Consider the following 20,989-nt stretch of genomic DNA (forward strand, 5'->3'; position numbering starts at 1 on the left):
CAGGTTCTGTTCACCCGTAAGTGTCTAGGAGATTGAAGCCAATGACCTCACTTGGGAATGGTGGTTGGGTACTGGTTTTTGAGATTGCAGAGCCATCCTTTAAGGGTGTGTAAAACCTTTGGTTAAAGCAAGCTTAGAGTGGGTGAATTAATGTAAAGGTGAACTGTAGCTTTCCTCTCAGAAAATGTTTCCAGCCTGCTTTACCTTGTACAGGACGTTGAGAACAGAACAAATAGAATTGTTAGAAGTCTGTCTCATGGTGTAAGGTTTTCATTTGGTTGCATGTCACTTGGAGTTGCTGCTTTTTGTTGTTGTTTGGGTAGGACCAAAGCGACGTGTCTCCAGATGCAAGGAACTTTAGATGTACAGTGGATGGTGATGGCCAGGTGTTTGCTGATTGCACCATGGCTGCCACAAGCTTTCTCCTAAGATGACTCCTTTGTGTAATACGTATTACTAGCCAATGCTACAAGAGATAGTACAGTTCAGTAGACTTGACAAGGAACTAGTTACTGCCCTAGCACTGACTAAGACTCAGGTTTTTTTCAAATTGTGGCAGGCATGCTGAAAGTTTATCAGTAATGAATGAAATGTTCAGAAACATCCTTGTAAAATTGGTGCATGCTGCTCTCAATGTGGCAAAGGTTCTGAACTTTTTTTCACCTTAGTTAATCTTACTGTGGTCGATATTTTCTTGTAATCTGAATGTTAGTTACACTGAATTGGTCTTTATTAGTCATTAACAGCTGGCTATGTTTTAGTGAACACCTTGTGGGTTTTGAGGAGGGATTTGAAGGAGGAAAGAGTAGTGATCTTGAAACTAATTTGGGGAGTGTGTCAGGCATGCAGAACAAGATGAGAGAGAGTACCAAGACTGGGAACACAGGTGAGATTTTGATGAAGGTCAAACTGAGGTTGGATTGGGTAAAGTTACAAAGTGATGTGTTGAAATACCCATGTATAGGGAAGAAGTGGAGAAGACTACTGGGCTTAAGTTTTATGCCAGAAGAACCATCCTGTCACCCTGCAATGTCTTCACAGTGGCCATCAACAGTATCATGCCTGATAATAAAATGCTTGGTTGACTCTAGTTTGGATTTCTCAAATGCTGGGGGGCAAACAGACATTCCAGCTTCTGTGATTAAGAAACTGCAGAAGACCCATTATAAAATTCTGGTTTCAGCTGCACCTTTATCACCCTGGGAAATCTTACTGTATGCAAGAGTATGCTATCACTCATTTACTGCTGCCACTTACTTGACTCTGCCTATTCCTGTGCTTTCTTCTCAGTTTAGCTGCTTCAGTCTCCACTGTTGAAGGTCCTACACCTGAAGGTCACAGCAGCCTGATATTGCCTTCACCTTATTCTGTGCACAAGTGTGGTTACCAGAGCCCCTCAGCAGATGATGAGACAGAAATGCCACATCACAATATAACCAGCCTAGCACATATCCAAGATGGGTGCTTAAACCAGTCTCTTGTCACTCTCTGTAGCTAAGCTGGCTGACAGCCCCCTTAGGAAGACATGTTGTTAGGTTTTACAAAAAACTGGTTTTTCTTCTAAAGTTAAAAGCAAATGGGGGCAGGCCCTGAAAGCAGGGATCTGTGTAGTTTTCACAGCTATGTGGTTATTTTATGGGTCTAATAATGATGAGATTATGATGTAGTATTAAAAGTGCAGGTAACCTTTTTAAGCGTCAGATTTGAATTGTCATCTTTCTTCTAGATGTCTGGCATAATATCTTGCTGTTTTGAATAAAATCTAAATCTAGTCTTCTGTCTTATACAATCATACACTCCTTGTTCTGTGGCAGTTTCAGGGCAGTGGACATCCTCAAACTAAAAGCACACGTGCTGGCTTTAGCTTTAGGGGAGGGAGGCCATCTCTGTGTTGCGTGCCTCATAGGATTTGGTATAGTTTTGTATTGCCCTCTGAATTGTAGAAATAAGCTGTAAACTCATGCTTTCTTGAAACTGTAAATGTAAAAAACTTAAGAGTTATGCGTATGAAATAAATGTCCTTCTGATCCAATACTACTGAGAAAAGGTGAGAGCTGATTCTATAATACAAATAAGTGAATGTTGGGAAATACCAGAATTTCCTGAGTTTGACATTAAAACTTACCAAGACACATTAGATAATCATGGACCTAAGCTACTGAATTTGAGGAGAAGCAAGATCAGTAAGTGTAATACTGGCTTATGGAGGTGAGCCAGCATGGGGCTAAAGGCCAATAAAGCTTCAGTTCAGTTTTTTAAAGTTTTGTTTTTGCTTTCAGAAATAATATTTAGGCAGCAAAGTTGAGAGAGAAATTTCACTATGAGTAGCAACACATTTTTTGTAACTCTTAGCTATTAATACCAAGCTGTACACATGTTAAAATAGACTGGAATCGAAAGGTTAAGTGTTATCCTGCAGATTTGATAAACTCAGCTGTTGTTGTCACAGGTCTTTAAATGACTCTATTGACAGTTTTTCTTTTTTTCCTCTCTCAGTGCCTGCCATTGCGTGCTAAGCTTTCTCTTGGCTCTGCCTGGCAGGAAAAAGGGGAAACTAGAAAACCCCATTAGTTGTCCATTTGCAGAATATCCAGGCTTTACTCTCAATACACAAAGAAATACAACGGTAGGAAGTTGTTTCACATCCGAGCCAAGATAAGGTCCTGGAGGTTTATTATTTTTGTTGCCTGATAGCATCAGGACTGGGGAGCAGGGGGCAGAGAAGGAACAGCAGATCAACATCCCATGGGGACAACAGAAGGGAAGACAGACAGATAGCCAAGTGCCGACAGCTTCAGTCAGTACTCCCAGAGGAAGTGTTGGTTTCACCAGATGAAATTAATACACAGAAGTCTTTACAGAGGCATTCAGATGTGACATTGTTTGGGGGGCCTGGCTATATGGCAGATGTATAAAGCAGTGAATCATATGTTTACATATAATTAGGTCTGTATTGACAAGCCAGGTTTTCCTTTTGTTTAATAATTTCCTACATTAACATCAAAGAGCTTGTTTTTATAATGAAAACACATTTCCCTTTTTGTTTTGCTTTGCTGTAGCTCTGTATTAACATCAAACACAAAATCATGACTCACACGTAAAGGAGGCCTATATATGCAGACGTAGATATATTCATATTCATATTCATTTATAGCCTCCAAAAACGGATGCAATGTCATAAAATTTCCTTCATTTGGATATATTCAGGTAATCTTTTCTAAGTGATCCTCTGTGTCCCTACTGATTTTGGGAGTATCTGATAATTCTGCTATGCTTATTAGTCTTCAAATACGTTTGAAAAATCGGATAGGATTTAAGATTGCAATTTCTGGGTCAGGAATTGCTTTGTTAGATGCTGTATGGAAAGCTCAGTGTAATGTTATCAAGACTTCGGTGGTCTAAGTGGTAACTCTATGCAGAAAACACTACAAAAATATTTGTTTAAAGATGAGATAATTTAAAATCATTGAAAGAGGAAGCTGTAATAAAATCTAGGCTTGATAGAATTTGCCTCATCTATATTTAAATCCATTTAAAATAGTGTTTCTAAACTCTACAGAAATAGCTTAAATACAGAGTTTGAGCTAAATAACTCAGCATTAAGGACTTGAAAGCAAAGTTGGTAAACTTTTTCATCCACGCTGAGGGAACTAAAAAAGCTTCAAGATAAGTGTATCAGATAACAAGAAAAGAGGACTTTAGGAATGTTTAATGTTCAACAGCATTATTAATAATTTTTATCCACTAGTGTGCACAACAGGCTGCTTGTTAGTATTGAGTGCCATTCGATTAATGTTTAGTAGAAATTTTCAGTGTCAAAGTTGCTTAGTTATTATATGCATATTCATGCTACATTAGGAAACTGAATTTAGAATATGCAATATATATTAAATCATGTGGGTTTTGCACTTTTTGCAGTGGATGTTGTCCTGCACATTTTTAAAGAATAACTTTCTCTGAAATAGTCTGAGTAAAGGCAATAGTAATACAGCTTCTTTCACAAAGAAATTCATATCCATACTTTCTATCCTTACAACTTTTTCAGTAAGAGATAAGTTTTGTCATGTTTCTATTTGGACTATCAAATAACACAAAGTTCTTGGAAACGTACAGTGGAGGATTCCAGCTTTTTGGATTAACACTGTTAAAGTTTTCCAATAGTTTTAATTTATTTTTTTCTCCTTAAGGCCGAGCCCCCGACACTGAAACTCTCAATTTGGAGACAATTGGAGTGAAAACTAATTCTGAAACTGGGAAGATCGTTGTCGATGCCAGTGAAGCTACTTCTGTTCCTCACATTTATGCAATTGGAGACATAACAGAGGTACTGAGTCTACATAAACTATTTTACAATAACAGGAAGTCAACTTTGTTCCTGACTAATAACTAGTCCCCAGATGTCGTCATGCTCTAGCATATATCTTGGTGTTTTGCTCTTTTTCATTTTGCAGAGCTGTAGTGTTTATGACAGCCACCTGGGTCAGTGATTTCCTTTACATGGATCTTGTGAAGTGTCTCAACATTAGAGATTATTACTGATGTTTATCAGGGAATGCATCATTGGTCAGAGGCTAATAATAATGTCTTTATCACTTCAATTATCTTTCTAATAATGTTTTTATCACTTCAGACATATGACTTCATGCTGCCTGTGAATGCTGAGTGAAAGCAGTTCTTGCCTTCGGGAGTTAAATACACTTACTGTGAATGACTGTGACAAGTTCTGTAATTCCATTTTTAGTATTTTGGGGTTTAATTGAGACTAGTCACAAGACAGCATTTCTGCTTCCCAACACAAAATGCTTCTGACAAAAGTTTTTTCCTCTAGAATAAGAAAAAGTAATTGCTGCAAATACTAAATGAATTTGACTTGTGTTCATGATTTGTGGATGATTATGCCAGGTAAGCATGAGGTGTGGGTTTGGTTTTTTTGTTGGTATTTTTTTAAAGGGGGGGATGTTATAACTTAAGCAAAATAATTTCGTTATTATAGATGCAAAAAAAATTCTCTGGCCTTAATCTAGTGCTGTTGATAATCTACAGTTATCTATGACAAGCATGTCTTACCCTGATCAAAGTGCACTCAAATACTTTCAGTCTCTCAGTTTTCAGTTTACTGAAGAACTCAGAGTATCTTCTGAGAACTGGGCATCTTCAAATATGTTGTCTTTATAAAAAAAAATGTTTGTCTGGATTCTGAACTATACAGTTACAGGAAGATGTTTTCATCAGCTGCCTGCTGTTCCTGAAAAATTTGTACAACATGTAGAATATAGAGGCTGAGCATTGCAAGATACAGAATTCTCTTACCTGTTGTTGAACTTAATGGAAATGAGCATATGCCTTCCTATCAAGATTTTTTTGATATAGTGAAGGCATCTTTTTTTAAAAGTCTGGTAAATCTGTAGCAACATCCAAACACCATATATAGTATAATTTGAGAGACCTTTAAAAGATTTCTCATTCTGTCATCTTTTAAAGGTCTCTCAAATTTATAAACCCTACAGGTGCTCTGAGTTTTTGAAGAGATGTAACAGGTTACAGAATGTCTTGGGAATAGCCTTGCAAATTTCTGACTGGACTCTGGAACTGCCAGAGACACTTAAATCTCATAAATCTAATGACCATTTCTGACCTCTATGTAGACATGTGTTTCTTCCTGTCTGTCTCCATCTTCATGCAAATGACTTGCCATTTCCTTTTAAACTGTGTTAAAACTCTTTCCTGCTCAGCTATTTCTCCTTTTTTTTTTTTTTTTTTAATTACTCTCCACAGCTTCTCTGTCCTGTCCAGTCACTCAGAGTTTGGGGATTATGTACAGTTCCTCTCCTTTCTTCTCACTTCACATACAGGTTCCCTCTGTACTTGTCACTTCTTGCTCTGGGATATTTCATGAAGTCCTCTTTCTGCTCACAGTGACCTCCTACACCTGCTTGTCCCTGATACATACCTTGGTTGGGCCTCCTGGTTTCCAAACTTTTCTTTTTAATTTCATCCAAGAAGCATTTGTTAGAGGCAATGCTGGCAAGGCCTTAGATTCTATTGCTCATTTTGCTGCCAATCTGCATTGTTATTTTGGGCAAGTAATTTCCTTTTGGGTGCTTTTTGTCTTCTGCCCTTTGAGGATTTAGTTAAGTAAGAAATATAAGACAGGAGGAGGCAGGATGCTCTCCTCTTTCCTACTCTGGATCTAAAAAATCAGGTCTTCATTTATTCATCGTTTTCATTTTGTTGTGAAAACTTGGATTTCCTTTTCCTGCTTTTGTCCTCATTAGTGCAGATTTTTGAACTTGAGTTGTTCAGTAGGCACTTTTAAATGTAAGCGTTAAAACCAGCAACAGTTTTATACTATGTCCAGTGTACAGCTGGGGAAAAAACAGAGTTAAATCAGTGCTCTGTAGAAATATTCTCTTAAGCTTTTACCTGCATATGGGCTTAATACAGGGAATTAAAGAAATCACGGTATTGTACTCATACATTTATAGAGTTTAAAGATGGAAGGAATTATTGCCATTATCTTATCTGACTCCAGTACAATGTGAGCCATGTAATTCCACTTGCTAAGCAATTAAGTTTATTTTATTTGAATACTTAAATTAATTTTGTCTCTTTTTTTTAAAGCAGAATTAATTTAGATAATAAATTTCATTGGCATGGGAATCAGCAGTGAAAGAAAGTTCTGTTGATGCACATCTCAAAGAATACATACAGAAGAATCAAGTGCATCCTGCTGAGAACTGCAAAGCTGTAGAAATTGGTGTGTGATACTTTCTGGGTGAGGCCTACCAAAAGAGCACAGGAAGGGGCATCTTGTTTCTTGTGAATGAGCATCAGTGACCCCTAATATTGCTTATAAGAATAAGATCTTTTTTATTCAGTGTTCCTGCTCAGAATTTCTCTTTGCTCTGCTCTCTCCCTGTCAGAGTCTCTTTGCTACCATAAAGTGCTATTGCTCATACCTTTGCAAGTAGTTCTCAAGCCCTCCTTCTCCTTCCTTTACTACACCACACTGAATAGACACTAAATTGCTACCAAATAGTAATAACTACTTTTTTTTTTTTTGTTTTAATTCAGTGCCCTGGCTGGAAGGGGACTGAGAGAGGGGAAAGGCAAGTTTCCTGATATGCTCAGATTGACTGTTTTCATTTTAGAGTCATACACAGCTGGCACAAATGGGAAACTATGTGTGCATGGGTGTCTTGTTGCACCCTTGTATGGCAAATGGAATCCTAATGTTATTCAAGCTGTTCATCTGGAGAAAAGGGGGGAAAAAATGTCCAGAGGTCAGTCAGTTTGTCTACCCTCAAAAAAAGTTTTTCAAGCTTTAGCAAAATACTATTTTCAACTGACAGGTGAAATTGCATTTAGGCATTTTCATCTTTTCTAATCAGGATGAGGAAGATCAGGCTGGAATTTTAGTTTGAATTTTTTTCAGTGCTGATATAAACTCTCTGTGTTAAAAATTCTTCGTCCAGTAGTATTCTTGTTGAAAAGCAGGGCACACACTATAAAGAAATTCTCTCAGAAGGAGGTTTATCATATGGTCATGCCGCTATACATCTGTCATATTTCAAAGGGTGTTATAACAAAGATGTGTAGAGAAGGTGGAATGTACAGTATGTTGCTTTGAATAGAAATAAGACCAAAAAGAGTTGTGTTAGAACAAATACACATAACTTCAAAGCTTTTTAAACTCTCTTAGGAGCCATCTCTCTTAAATGTATAATGCATTGGAGGATTCTTATGAACAATTCATATCCATAATAATCAGCAGAGTAGTTCTACACATGACTGCAAAGTGAATGTTCATTTCAAATATTTACCAAGGAAGGTCTTTAAGTCATTGTTTATGAGAAATTTGGCTTTATCTGCATGGATGTTTTAGTAATTAGTTGGGTTTTATGGAATGCATGGCAGTGCTTTCACAATTTTATCTCTCGTTTCAATCTTCTATTCAGTTCTGGAATGCCAAAACAACATCTGTATTTCCTGCTACAGAAATGATTGGCAGCCATGTTTCAGGCAAATGTGTATAAGAAAAAACAAATGGCAAATTTCATCTGGTAAATGACATTTACAGACTTGAAAGTCAAAATGCTGGATTTCAAAAAGCATGACTTGATGGATCTTAGGGGGGAAAAAAAGGGGTAGATTTTCAGTTTTGTAATTTGTCATGAGCTGTGGGGAAAAATAGGTTAGTCTTCATTAACAATTAGAATTGTAGTTTCTGTTATCAGGTTAGACATAATGTTGTTGCAGTTTGGTTTTTTGCAATGGAAGTTTTAACTCAAGTGGTCATTAGTACAGATAAAAGCATAAATGCACATTAATATACAAATAATTGATACGGTATGTGTTATTGAAGTAAATGGTAGCTAATATCATGTACAGAATCTATCTAGCAACATACAGAAAAGAGGAATGAATTCCAGTACATGCTAAAAAACTTTAGGATAATGAAAAAAGCAGTTTGAAAAACTTGAATGTGTGTGGTGGGGAATCCTTATTTTATTTTCTACTGAAGACTGTTTTTGAGGGCTTATTGGATGACGTATTGGAAGTGGGGCTTTGCAGGAGTGTGACAATTGTTGTATCTAGATAGGACCTGTATGAATCAAAGATTCACACGTTTTATAAAGTATTCCCTGTTGTCCCACAGAGGTGTTTTTCAGTTATGGCTTTTTTATGTCCCCACATCATTCCTTCTAGATTTGTGACCTCTTTCCTCATCTCAGACAAGTACCTGGATGATATGTCTTGGATGAACTCTTAAATAATGCTTTTTACTACATTTATGAAGTTTGTTAGATCTTATTAACTTACATGGACTGTTCTTCCTTGGACTTCAAAAAACGCCTTTGAAAATGCCTTACTTCAATCTGCAAAATATTCTGGCTTCCTTAAAACTAGCACTGGAGTTCTGATGCTCCAGTGGTATTGTACTGCCAGCACTCAAAATTAGGGTTCTGACACACTGCATAGTCCTGTTTGGATATAAAAAGTAGCCAGGACTCATGTCTTGAACTGGAGCATGTCCTGGTCATATGCTGCTATCATTCCACTACTCACTTGCAGGAAGTTAGCATTTGCTAACAGCAATCCTTTTGAAGCCCCTTTCTAATACCAGAGCCTGAGACTAGGACCAACTCAACATATAGGTTGCAGAGCTAGTAAAATAGTGTTCCACTTCTCCAGTCCAGGACCAACATAGGAAGTCAGTAAGAGTGCCTACAAATAGGAAAGTTTTGTGCCTGTGTTCTGTAAAAATGTGACAGAAGACTTTTTTTAAAAAGGTCTGATATTATAAAAACACTGTTGCTTTATACTAGGCTTTTCCTGCTTTAAAAAGACCATCTGAAAAATTTCTTGATGACTTACTGTGAAAAGAAGGGGGAAAGTGAATGGTTAGCATGTGAATATCCTCTGCTTTTGAATAGGTGACATGATAAGATAGAAGGTTTTGACACATTCATGGCATTTGTTCCCCCCTGTTAAGACAGATATTAAACTTAGAGACTTAAAAGCATGTTTGGACAAAAATTATTACTGCCTTCTCTATTTGGAGCCCTGGCTACTAGACTGGAATTCCAAAGATTTGGCCTTCCTCTGACCATTGTCCCAGGAGAAATCCTTGGATGCTACTTCTCTCTTAGTTAAAACAAATCTTTGTGCTTTCTTCTTAGGGCCGTCCTGAATTAACACCCACAGCAATAGCTGCAGGAAAACTGCTGGCTCAGCGTCTTTTTGGCCAGTCTTCAGAATTGATGGACTATGACAATGTGAGTTGTTATTTCTTTTTTCAATAATAAAAACCAAATCTTATGCTTTTTTTTTTTCCTTAAGAATTTTTAAAGGAATTGCATTTTGTCTTCTGGAATCTAGCTTTGACAGCAGTCAAGTTATAGTTACAAGTTGCTCTTGGGTTGATTCTGATTGGACGCAAGAGGAAAATTCTTCACAATGCGAGCAGTCAGCCATTGGAATAATCTCCCCAGGGAAGTGGTGGATTTTCCAACATTGGACAATTTTAAGATTCATCTGGACAGGGTGCTGGACCATCTTGTCTAGACTGTGCTTTTGCCAGCAAAGGTTGGACCAGATGATCCCTGAGGTCCCTTCCAACCTGGTATTCTATGATTCTGAATGTGTGTGACAGAGCTACACTTCTCGGTCATGCAAAAGTCTCCCCTGTATCTGCCGTGCAGCTGCTTCATATGCTTCAACAGTAACACTTTCTGTTTCCTTGCAAGCAGGTACCTACTACAGTTTTCACTCCCTTGGAATATGGTTGTGTTGGACTGTCGGAAGAAATGGCTGTGCGATGTTATGGATCAGATAATATTGAGGTATGAAAATACTTCTAATTTTATAGTTGGTGTCAGAGTTGCACTATGAAAAGACAGAAGTTTCACTGTTCTATCAGGCAAAATTTTTGGTCCCCAAAATACTGTTTGCAGTTAGGGAGTTGGTGTATTCAGAAAAGCTCAGGACTTTAAAACTATTGCAGCAGGTCACAATGGAAACTGTTATCTAGTGGGCTTAAAAGTATTGATAGGGTGTGACAGCTTTAAGCTAGCTGCCTTTTTAGTAAGTTATATTGTGCAGCATCATTAAATAATGGTTATGTTCCTTTTAATTTTCAGAATTGCTGATCAGGTTCTATAGTCTAAATTTCTGGGATGTCCCCAGAAATATTCACACAAGCTGCTAAGTGTCATTGTGGCTAAAATGTCTTGGTGTAATATGCCTGGGCATTGCATATTGATGTAGAAATCTGTTATGGCATATATTCACAACCAGCCCTCTGATATGAGGAATGAGATTAAGGTACTCATGATGAAGAAATTCACAATCACTGTATAATAAGACAAAATTCAAACAAGTCACACTTGAAAAGATATCTTGTGTTATCTTTATTCACTGATCAAAAAGACTGTCATCATAAGACTCGATAAACTATGGAAATACAAAACTCCATACTTCATGACTAGTCAGTTACTAGTTTTATCTTTTATGATTCTGAAATATAATTTATACTTCAAAAATCTGTCCCAGAACTCTTATCTGAGTTTCTGGATGCTAGTGCCACCTAGAATGATATGAATTACTGTAAAACAATTGTTCTCATCTGATTAAGGCAGACAGTTGGGGTGTGTGTGTCATAAGATGCTGATGTCATGTATGTATTGGAGAGTGAGTTCAGCTGATGGATTTAGCTTGGAGCCCCAGGCAAAATCATTAATGAGAAAATAAGCATTTACTATTCAGAATGCAAACAATAGAGTTTGGGTTGTCTTGTGGTATACCTTATTATAGATATGGAAAGCTTGGGTTTCGTTACTTTCAGTAAGCAAGGTATTAAGCTTTTAGGAGAAGCTTAAAGGAACAAAACTAACATTTTTAATTTGGGGCAGTGGTTTGAGTAACATGATTATTTGTGATTTTTTTTTCAGTTTTGTTTTCAATCTAATGGTTCTCTAAGAAAGGTTTATGTTAAACTGTTACTGTGCTTTCCATATTTTTCTTTAAAATAATGAACCAGTTATAAATAAATCAGTTTTTTCTACAGCATTATAAATATGTAGTCGTTATAATAATAAGTAGCAGTTTTTGACATAATAGTACTCTCTAACACAAAATGTTATTGGTTTCCCTACCAGGTATACCATGCGTATTATAAACCTTTAGAGTTTACAGTGGCTGAAAGAGATGCAACTCAATGCTATATGAAAGTGAGTGATGTGAGCTTTTAACTTGCTTTTAACTTAAAACAAGAGATACAGTACAGCCAGCTTTAAGGACTGTTTGGCAAAAAAACCTCTCAAGATGGATGAGATATTTTCTTGGTGACAGCCTGTTTCTCTAGTGTAACTTCAAATGTTTAATATTCATTACATATGCCATTGCATCTTGAAACTGCTTTACAGATATTAGCATTTTTCAGAGCTGACATTTTACTGATTGATACCATCTTTGAACTGCTTTTAAGGTCCTAAGAAGTATTCCAAATTCTAGAGAGATTAATCTCTGCTTCCCCCAGCAAAGTTCTTAACTAGTTATATGTAATACTTGAGTTGTCATCTTTTGAGGAAAGTAGATTACCTTCAAAAAAATTAAGCATTAGGCTTACAAAACTAGAGTAGCTGTTCAGTCTTACTCACGAAAACAATAACATCCTGGTTTAGACCAAAGTGTTGGACTTGAAATGTATCTTCTCCTAGAGCAATCCAGTTGCTTCAGTGTTGAAAAGGTTTTTGATGCACTTGCCCATAATAGAGAATCACAGATAAGGTGAAGTGTAGTGTTGGTATTTTTTCTTTCTTTTCTCCTCAGTATCAGGGAACAATCTTTTTTGAATAAATGTAGTAACTTCTGTACGTCCATCACAAATTATTATGTTGCTATTGTGTTATGTAAGGAATATCCATTGTTAATAGTTGCAACCAGTTTTTCTATCTTTTGTCACATCTGATTTGTATGAGTGCCTTAGCAGCTTGCCTTAACTGTCCCAAGTATCAGTGCAACTAAGATGACGCTACTTTTTTTCAGCTATTCCCTTTGAATTATGTCAATGAAAGTAAATATTTGAGGGTGAAGTAGTAATAACATAATAGTTGTTGGATTATATTGAATATAGTCAATATCATGTGGTCCTGCACATCGGTTGGGGCAATCCCAAGCACAAATACAGGCTGGCCAGAGAATGGATTGAGAGCAGCCCTGAGGAGGAGGACTTGGGGGTGCTGGTTGACGAGAAGCTCAACATGACCCGGCAATGTGCACTTCCAGCCCAGAAAGCCAACCCTGTCCTGGGCTGCATCAAGAGAAGTGTGGCCAGCAGGTCGAGGGAGGTGATTCTCCCCCTCTGCTCTCACAAGACCCCACCTGGAGTCCTGCGTCCAGCTCTGGGGCCCCAACATCAGAAGGACATGGACCTGCTCGAGTGGGTCCAGAGGAGGCCATGAAGATGATCAGGGGGCTGGAGCAGCTCCCTTATGAGGACAGGCTGAGAGAGTTGGGGGTGTTCAGCCTGAAGAAGAGAAGGCTCTGGGGAGACCTTACAGCAGCCTTCCAGGACTTAAAGGGGGCTACAGGAAAGCTGGGGAGGGACTCTTTATCAGGGAGGGTAGTGATAGGACAAAAGGTAATGGCTTTAAACTGAAAGAGGGTAGATTTAAATTAGATATAAGGAAGAAGTTCTTCACACTGAGGGTGGTGAGGCACTGAAACAGGTTGCCCAGAGAGGTTGTGGCTGCCCCCTCCCTGGCAGTCAGTGTTCAAGGCCGGGTTGGACGGGGCTTTGAGCAACCTGGGCTAGTGGAAAGTGTTCCTGCCCATGACAGGGGCGTTGGAACTAGGTGATCTTTAAGGTCCCTTCCAGCCCAAACTGTTCTGCAATTCTATGATAGTCCTTAGTAAACTCCCAAAACACATGACCAAACATTAAACTTGAGAGTTTCAAACTCTATTGCAAGAGGGTTTTTTCTTTAAAACTCCTCAATATTTAAAGTACCACCTTAGGATTGCTACTGTTCCTGGGATTCCTAATGAAAGAATCCAAGCCTTTAGAGTAGTGATGATTTAATGCTTGATGGGAGGACACAGGGACTGACTTTCCTTTCTTAATTATAGAGATGGTGTCCTTAAAGGAACTAAAAATTTTTCATTAAGTTCTCTAATAAAAGTTAAGTGTGCAGTGACTCAGGCCCTCCCACACACTTATTAACTCACCTTCATCTTCAGCTGCTTCCAAGGCTTGACTCCTTTTTAGGTTATGTGGCTGATGTGGTAAATGTATCTCACCAAATATGCTGCTGTAAGTGTTTACTGACTGAATCACAAAGGCACAAAATATCCTATAATTGCTAGCGGTCATCTTTGGAAATACAGCTGATTAACCACTGAGAATAACTGCACAGCCTTGGAGAATGGCTAAGGTGGCCATTCAGTGTCAAAATAACACTAGTCTGGTTACTAGACAACAGAAGGTATTGTGAGGGTTTCAGACACATGGCAAACAACAAAGTATTAAATTTACCACCAATTATCGTTGTTAGTGGCTCCCTGAAGTCTGAAACAAATACACTAATAAAGCTTCAATTCAGGAAGGTGCTTAAGGACAAGCATAAGACCTATTGAAGTCAGTAAGACTTAAGCAAGTGCGTAAATTCTTGGCACACTGGGAATAAACAGCTGAACTAGGATCTCGGGGCACTTCAGTTTCATTTAATTCAACTTCATGCCTTATCTTTAAATGTTCTAAGAAAAGATCTCTATGTAATGTATTGTTTTCAGGTGGTGTGCTTACGAGAGAGAGAGCAACGAATACTTGGCCTTCATTTCATTGGACCAAATGCAGGCGAAGTTATTCAAGGATTTGCTCTTGGAATCAAGTAAGTACAAAAGAATGTCTCTAGTTTCTAAAGCCTGCTTTTTAAGTTATTGTAAGATTATAAAAGATAGCTGCCTAGTTTTGGCAACACTATAAAGAATCCATGCTTTTTGTTACTTTTATGTAGTATTGCACATATTTTCACTAAAAATACCGCAGTTCTTCATTAAGATGTACTGGATTTAGTTACTGGAATACTGCATATAGTTAAGGAACAACTGAGAAAAATATATTGTTGGCTTGGTATAGTTAAAGCAGAAAATAAAATTGTGCATTAACTTACTACTGTTAGTTTTCTCACTGTAGCTTCTTTCGTATTCTGTGCACAGGATAGGAAATCACCATATAGTTTTGCAAGTCACTTCTTTAAAAGGATATTTGTGCTTTTCATAAAAACCTTTCTTTACACCTGTTAAGCATTTCCTTTCCTAATCTCATCTTTAAATGTGCACAGCATTGATCCTCAAAAGCTCCTCAAGGATTTGCATGAATTTTTGTATTTCTGGGGTATAAGTTAACCATAATATGACAAGGTAAGAAAGAAACCTCTGTAGGATGATGGGAGAGGGGGAGGTACTTTTGTCTCCAGTTATCTGATAATTACAATAACAATCTTATCCAAGTAGGTGAACCTTTGCGATATGATCTTTTTTAAGATTTTGCTCGATATAGAAGTCCTTCCATTGAAGAAGTAGGGAATGATTCTGGGTCTTCTCTGGTTAAATGGAGAATTCCTGCTATGCCTCTTGTGTGCTACAATTATTTCTTATTTGTTGTTTCATTTCCCTTCTTATTGCTGATTCACATCCTCAGAAATGTTGATTCGTGTATTAACATTACTAAATCATAGTTTTTAACTCCTCTTTGAAGAAAGTAGGCTGGGACACAAGAAATCACCCCCAATTGTGGTGTTAGTTCATTTTCCTAAATATCATCACCATTTTATTGCAGTTTTAGTCTTACGGTTGTGAGTGACTAGCATAAATGAAAAGCAGAAAGGATTAAGAAGGCAGGACCGCAAGTATCATGTGAAGAATATCTTGGAAATCACTGATTGCAGTGTACCCTCAGTACACATTTTCAACATGTGTTTGTAGTCCATTAATTGCCAGTGGTATAGATTCTAGAACTACATTTTTTAGGATGTCATTGTTTTGAAGTTTTATCCAAAATAACCAATGAAAAGGAAGCACATGAAACTGGAGTGCTTTTCTGCCTTGCCTGAGGGAAATTAAAACTTCAGCCACAGTAAGAGGTTTTCAGCAGGTCAGATTCTTGTATTGGTTTCTATTGTATTTCACAAATCCAGAGCTTTCAGTGTGGAACACCCGCTGTAAGAGCTGCTGCTCTCCTTTGTCAAATATTAGGTCTTACTTCAGCCTCTCCAAAGGATGATCTTCCATCTTCCCTCCCCACTTAGCACTCCAGTAACATCTGTGCTCAGCAATGATTTTTTGCTTGTCAGCGCTTTTCTGAATGTAAATGGGGACACCAGAAGACATCTGTGTCTCTTTTCCCTGTGTTTTGTAAAGGGAGGGAACATTATTCCATAGAGGGCTTGAAACAGTTGTTAAATTTAGGGCCATTTCGGCTATTCTTACAGCATGACCTGCCAGTAATAGCAGCTCAAAGGAAAGTCGTCAAGTCTAAGAATACTATTGGACAAGTAAAGGAATTAAGCAAGTGGGATTTTAGCTCAAGGGGGTTTTGTTGTTTGTTTTGTTTTGTTTTTTCAAACGAGAGACTTTTTCCTCCTGCTTGTAACACTGATAATTTCCCTGTAAGCACCAGGCATTCTCTAAGATCATGGAAGAATATTCTGGTATTACTTCCTTCAGCAGATTCTTTTCAGCAGTCCTAATTAAGATTTTCTTCCTCTGTGTGGATGTGTGTGTTTTTCCATCTGGAGTCAGAGTTAGTGAAACACACCTGTATGTACAAGAAAAGCTGAAGGCTATGGTTTTGTCATATGTTTTGACATAGACTCAGTTGTGACTTGGGGTAAATTGCTTAATTCTCTCTGTCTCAACTCTTATGACAATTCTTCCCTATCTAACAGAGTTGTGAAGCTGGGCATTTAAATGTTGTTGTGTAAGTGCCTGAGAAATAATAGACAGTATTGTTTGAAGAATAAATGCAACTTCTCTACCTGATAAAATGGACAAGAGCAGAATTACTTTGATGTTTTAGGACATTCTAGCCGCTTCAGGTGAAGAGTGTTTGACTTTGTGGGTCCTTTTTTTTTTTTGGTAGATGTGGTGCCACGTATCCTCAACTAATGAAGACAATTGGCATTCACCCTACCTGTGCTGAAGAAATTACCAAGTTGCACATTACAAAGCGTTCTGGCTTGGATGCAACAGTCACAGGCTGCTGAGGTTAAATACCATCCCTGGAAAGAAGGAAAAAAAGCACAAAATATATTTGTAAAGAAAAGGGGCACTTAGAGTTGAAACAGTTTTAATGGTTCGAGTTCCAGGAATCTTTCTTGTTCTCCCAGTAGACAGCTTTTTCTTATAGCCAGACAAAGAAATTGTCCTTGCACCATCGCAGTTCTAAAACCCATGCAGTCCTGCTGTACCAAATCTCTCTCTTTCAAAGTGTCTGTAACTCTTCTTTTGCTGGGAGCTAGAGAATAATCACATATATAACTGAAGCCAGTGACATCTAAGGCCATCTAAAAATTAAACAGTTTTCATTTGACTTTCTCTGTTGGCATGAGTGACTGCCAACAAAACTGTCTCACATAATGTTCATATAGATGCTAGGAATCAGACAGAGCCTACCTTAGAATTTTGGTGATGATACTTCCTTCTTAAGTACTTGGACAAGTCATTACCGATCCTAATTTTGAACACTGAGACTCTGTACTCACTAGTAAAAGCAAATCCTCAGAGTGCATCGCAGTGGGTAAGCAGTCATGCTTGGTTTTTTTCTTGATAATGTAATATGTACAGGAATTTAATAGAAAATCACTTATCACTGAAGCTGTTCTGCTACTGGATGAATCCCAATGGATTAATCAGTGGCAGCCTGGTCATAACATTATGGTGATGGCTGAGAATGAATGAGCTCAGAGGTGCTAAAGAAAGAGTTGTATTTTATAGTGAGTTCTCTGCCTATTTTTGAAATTTCTAATGCGGTTCAGTTCAAATTAAATTGACATATCTCACAAATTACTGCTTGAACACCATATATTAAGCAACACTGACAAGTAGAATCAAAACCACTAATAATCCAACTCATGCAGCATTTTCTGTTTTATAGAATGCAGAAGTCTGGCTGACACAGTAATGCATTCTGTTGGTTTGTTTTTAAGATTTTCTCACTGACGAGCTGGATATTACATCTGAATGGATTTAGGTCTGGCTTTAATAAAACATGTTAATGAAGGGAACTATATTAAACAGTGATCTAGAAAAGAAATGGTCCTGCTCAGAACAAAGATAGAAAATAATTATCTGCAAACTACTTTTTTTTTTTTTGAGTATTGGCCAGGGTAAAAAAGCATTAATCTGTTGCAAATTTCTGCTTATTTTCCTGCTATCCAGAAGGGGGAGATGCTGGCTAATTTGTGGCAACAAAGAAACAGAAATCTGATAGTGAAGCTTCTTTTTCGGAACCCTGTTAAATAGGTAGCCTGACAAAGGCAAACACAAAACAAACTGCACTGAATTTCAATCCAAGTTGCAGCTGCCAACATTTTGATATGCATAGTTTCTTGCACCCTTTACAGTACAATAGTGCATGTAGGAAAAGAAGGGATCAGTCTGAGGTGAAACAAAATGTATCCTTTTTGCAGATAATTTATATCAGGTTTTTTGTGTGTGTAATTTCATATTTTCATAGCTGTCCTTCGGCTTGTTGCACAGTTTGGAAGAATAGTCTGATGATCATTTATACCTTTGCTATTTTTAATTTGATTGCTATTTAACTGCTGCAGCATGCAACACAGACAAACGGTTGGTTTATTTCAACTGTGAAGTCTTTTTTACCATGAGAATTGTACCTGTCAGACAATTAGACAAAAAGTGATCAGAACTTCCTTCTAAAATATGATGCAAAAGCATTTATCACACTCTCATTGATACTAGATAACTCCATTTTCAAAGATTTGTTCTGACTTGAACAACAACAAAAGAAATCTTAAATGTTTTTTTTTACAGTTTCCCAATTTTTTGGTCCATATTTCTGATCTGTAAAAGAGGAAGGGGTGATGCAGTTTGTCTGCAAGTGGCATTCCCTATCAGATCTGTTGATGCAATTTTTCATCTATGAAGTCATCCATAAGTTTGTAGTTGAAAAGAAATACCGTGAGTGGAAGTGTAGTTGAAACACTGCCTGAATATTGCAACTGCCTTTAGAAGAAATGATGAAAATTTTGTATCTATATATAAATGTGTGCACATTTGCACATTCAGAAGTTCCTGTTTCCTTTAATAAAGGTCTCATGAGTATGATACAGCCAAAAACCCTACTAGATTTTTCCAGCTGTTTACAAAAAAATGTTCATAGTAAATTAGGGTTTTTTTTAAAATGTTTTATTTAATATTTCAAAACACTGTGATACTGAGCATCTCAGTCTATAGAGATTTTGTTGTGAGAAATATCCCACCTCTGACTAAACTGTAATGTGTATGCATGCAAGATTATTTTTTTTTTCTAGTGATTACCTATTACAGTTCCTTTTGTACCCATAAATGAAAACATTGGTGTTTAACCATGTGAAAGTTGCTTCTCTTCTCTGCCCCACCAGTGCATCCAGTGGACTGAGTTGTCTGCCCCTACAGACAAATCAATGGAAAGATGAGTTAATTTCATTCATCATAAGTTCAAAATAATTACTTGGGACAACAAGTAAAGAGATTTCAAGGAAACGTGTCCTCGGTATATGTGGAGTGTGAAACTAAGGCATGTTGTCGTTCTCAGAAGTAATAGAACTCTTGGTTTTAGAGTTGCTGAGTGGACTGCATGAAAACTGATCCTGTATCTTGAACAGCCTAGTTCTGTTCCTCGTTTAGTGGAAAATGTTGTTGCCCCCCTGAAGTAAAACTAAACATACATTCACACCTACATAACCCTAATGTCAGAATCAACAGCAAGACAGAGTAATGACAACCACCATGATTGTGCTTTTTTTCCTGAAGGATTTGCCAGGGATGGTCCTTAAGATTTGTTTTTAAAAGCCTGACTAATGTCAATTGAAATGACTGATGTACACTGCAAATTACTGATTATATGTGAAAATGTAAAAAAAAAAAAAAAAAATTTAGTCAGGCTTCTTCTCAGGATGCCAGCTGATGAAGGCTTGTTTGTCAAACCACACCGTGGTGCAAACAAGTCTGAGCATTGCTGGGTCCCTCATATGTATGATCCCAATATTTATTGTGTTGTGAATTAATGAATTAATAAAGAATTTTTTTTCCTAGTAAATGTTTGATTGTATTTGTTTAATTTTGTACATATGATTCTGCTTACAAAAGATTTCTTTTTGATATTAATGCTGTTTCTCTTGGTTGAGATATGTGTTAAGGAAATGAAGAAGTAGAAGGACTCAGAGCTTTTAATAAGGAAATGCTGATACCTGTCTGTCTCTGATGTGTAAACTGAATAGCCATGGAGATTATTCCAGGCTGGATGACCTTCTTATTTTAAAATAATTAAATTAAGAGAACCTCTAGACTTGGTAAGTATGGTTTCAAATACTGTCCCATTTATTTCCAGCTAAGGAGGTCTAACAGGTATTTTCACAGTTTGTGTGTCTTGACATGCTTCTTTAAGACTTGTCAAGAGTAAACTCCCTTGAAATACAGCGCAGTCAGAGTATTATACAGGGCTAAACTAATCTACATTAGCTATTCACTTCAGGTTTTAAACTAGAACATGAGTGGGAAAAACGCATTGCAGCAAAGCCAAATAGTAGTTATGGGTACTGCTAGGTAAAAATGTTGGAAAATTAATTAGGAAATAACTAGCGAAATGTGATTAAAACCTCTGAGAAACTTCTCTGTCAGAAAAGAAAGGGACTACATTGTTCAAATTAATCTCAATTTTCTTTTATTTCTTTAAATCTACTTACTTTGAGAAGTTCCCAATAAGTCAGGTAGATGCTGAGCTTCTGAAATAGGCTAGTTTAATATTACCTCAGTGTATGCCCTGGATTTGGTGATGAGAAGGAATATTGACTTTATTGTATTTAAAGACATTTTTACTTCTGCATTTTTAATATGTTTTAATTTCCTGGAATGTTTCATTGCAGGTTCTAACTAATTAGGATAGCTAGGAACAGTGGCTAAAAAAGGGAATAAGGTAAGCATAATTATTGATGTGGTTTTTCCTTACTTTCATATACCACTTAATCCTGAAGCAAACAAGAATAACAGACAAGCATATAGACAATAATCTTTATAAATTAGGAATTGAATATACTGCATCGTTTATATTATACCTAATGATAGCTTGTTCTCGGTGCGAAGGTATTGTGTACAATTATGTTTTGCCTTTTCCCATTTATGCATGCGCTGTATGTCATTATATCTACTGGAAAATGTTTCTACAGTTTAGATTCTTCCAGACCAGGAGCTGGAAAAGATATTT

The 20,989-nt window shown here is 37.2% G+C and overlaps 1 protein-coding gene across 8 annotated transcripts in view; it reads left to right on the top strand.

Moving 5' to 3' along the window:
• TXNRD2 (thioredoxin reductase 2) overlaps positions 1-19,825 on the top strand; it is a 37,753-nt gene extending 17,928 nt beyond the window's left edge. For 3 of the 8 annotated variants that reach the window (XM_074844416.1, XM_074844419.1, XM_074844418.1), the window contains exons 12-17: positions 4,188-4,324; positions 9,684-9,779; positions 10,254-10,346; positions 11,661-11,732; positions 14,296-14,393; positions 16,646-19,825. In XM_074844416.1, the coding sequence (XP_074700517.1) occupies positions 4,188-4,324; positions 9,684-9,779; positions 10,254-10,346; positions 11,661-11,732; positions 14,296-14,393; positions 16,646-16,769 (620 nt within the window). In that variant the 3' untranslated portion in view covers positions 16,770-19,825. The other 5 variants (XM_074844417.1, XR_012625672.1, XR_012625671.1 and 2 more) reach the window with 5 other exon arrangements.
• Positions 19,826-20,989: the final 1,164 nt, after the last annotated feature.

The sequence above is a fragment of the Strix aluco genome, chromosome 18 (assembly GCF_031877795.1).
Source record: "Strix aluco isolate bStrAlu1 chromosome 18, bStrAlu1.hap1, whole genome shotgun sequence".
Taxonomy (NCBI): Eukaryota; Metazoa; Chordata; class Aves; order Strigiformes; family Strigidae; genus Strix; species Strix aluco.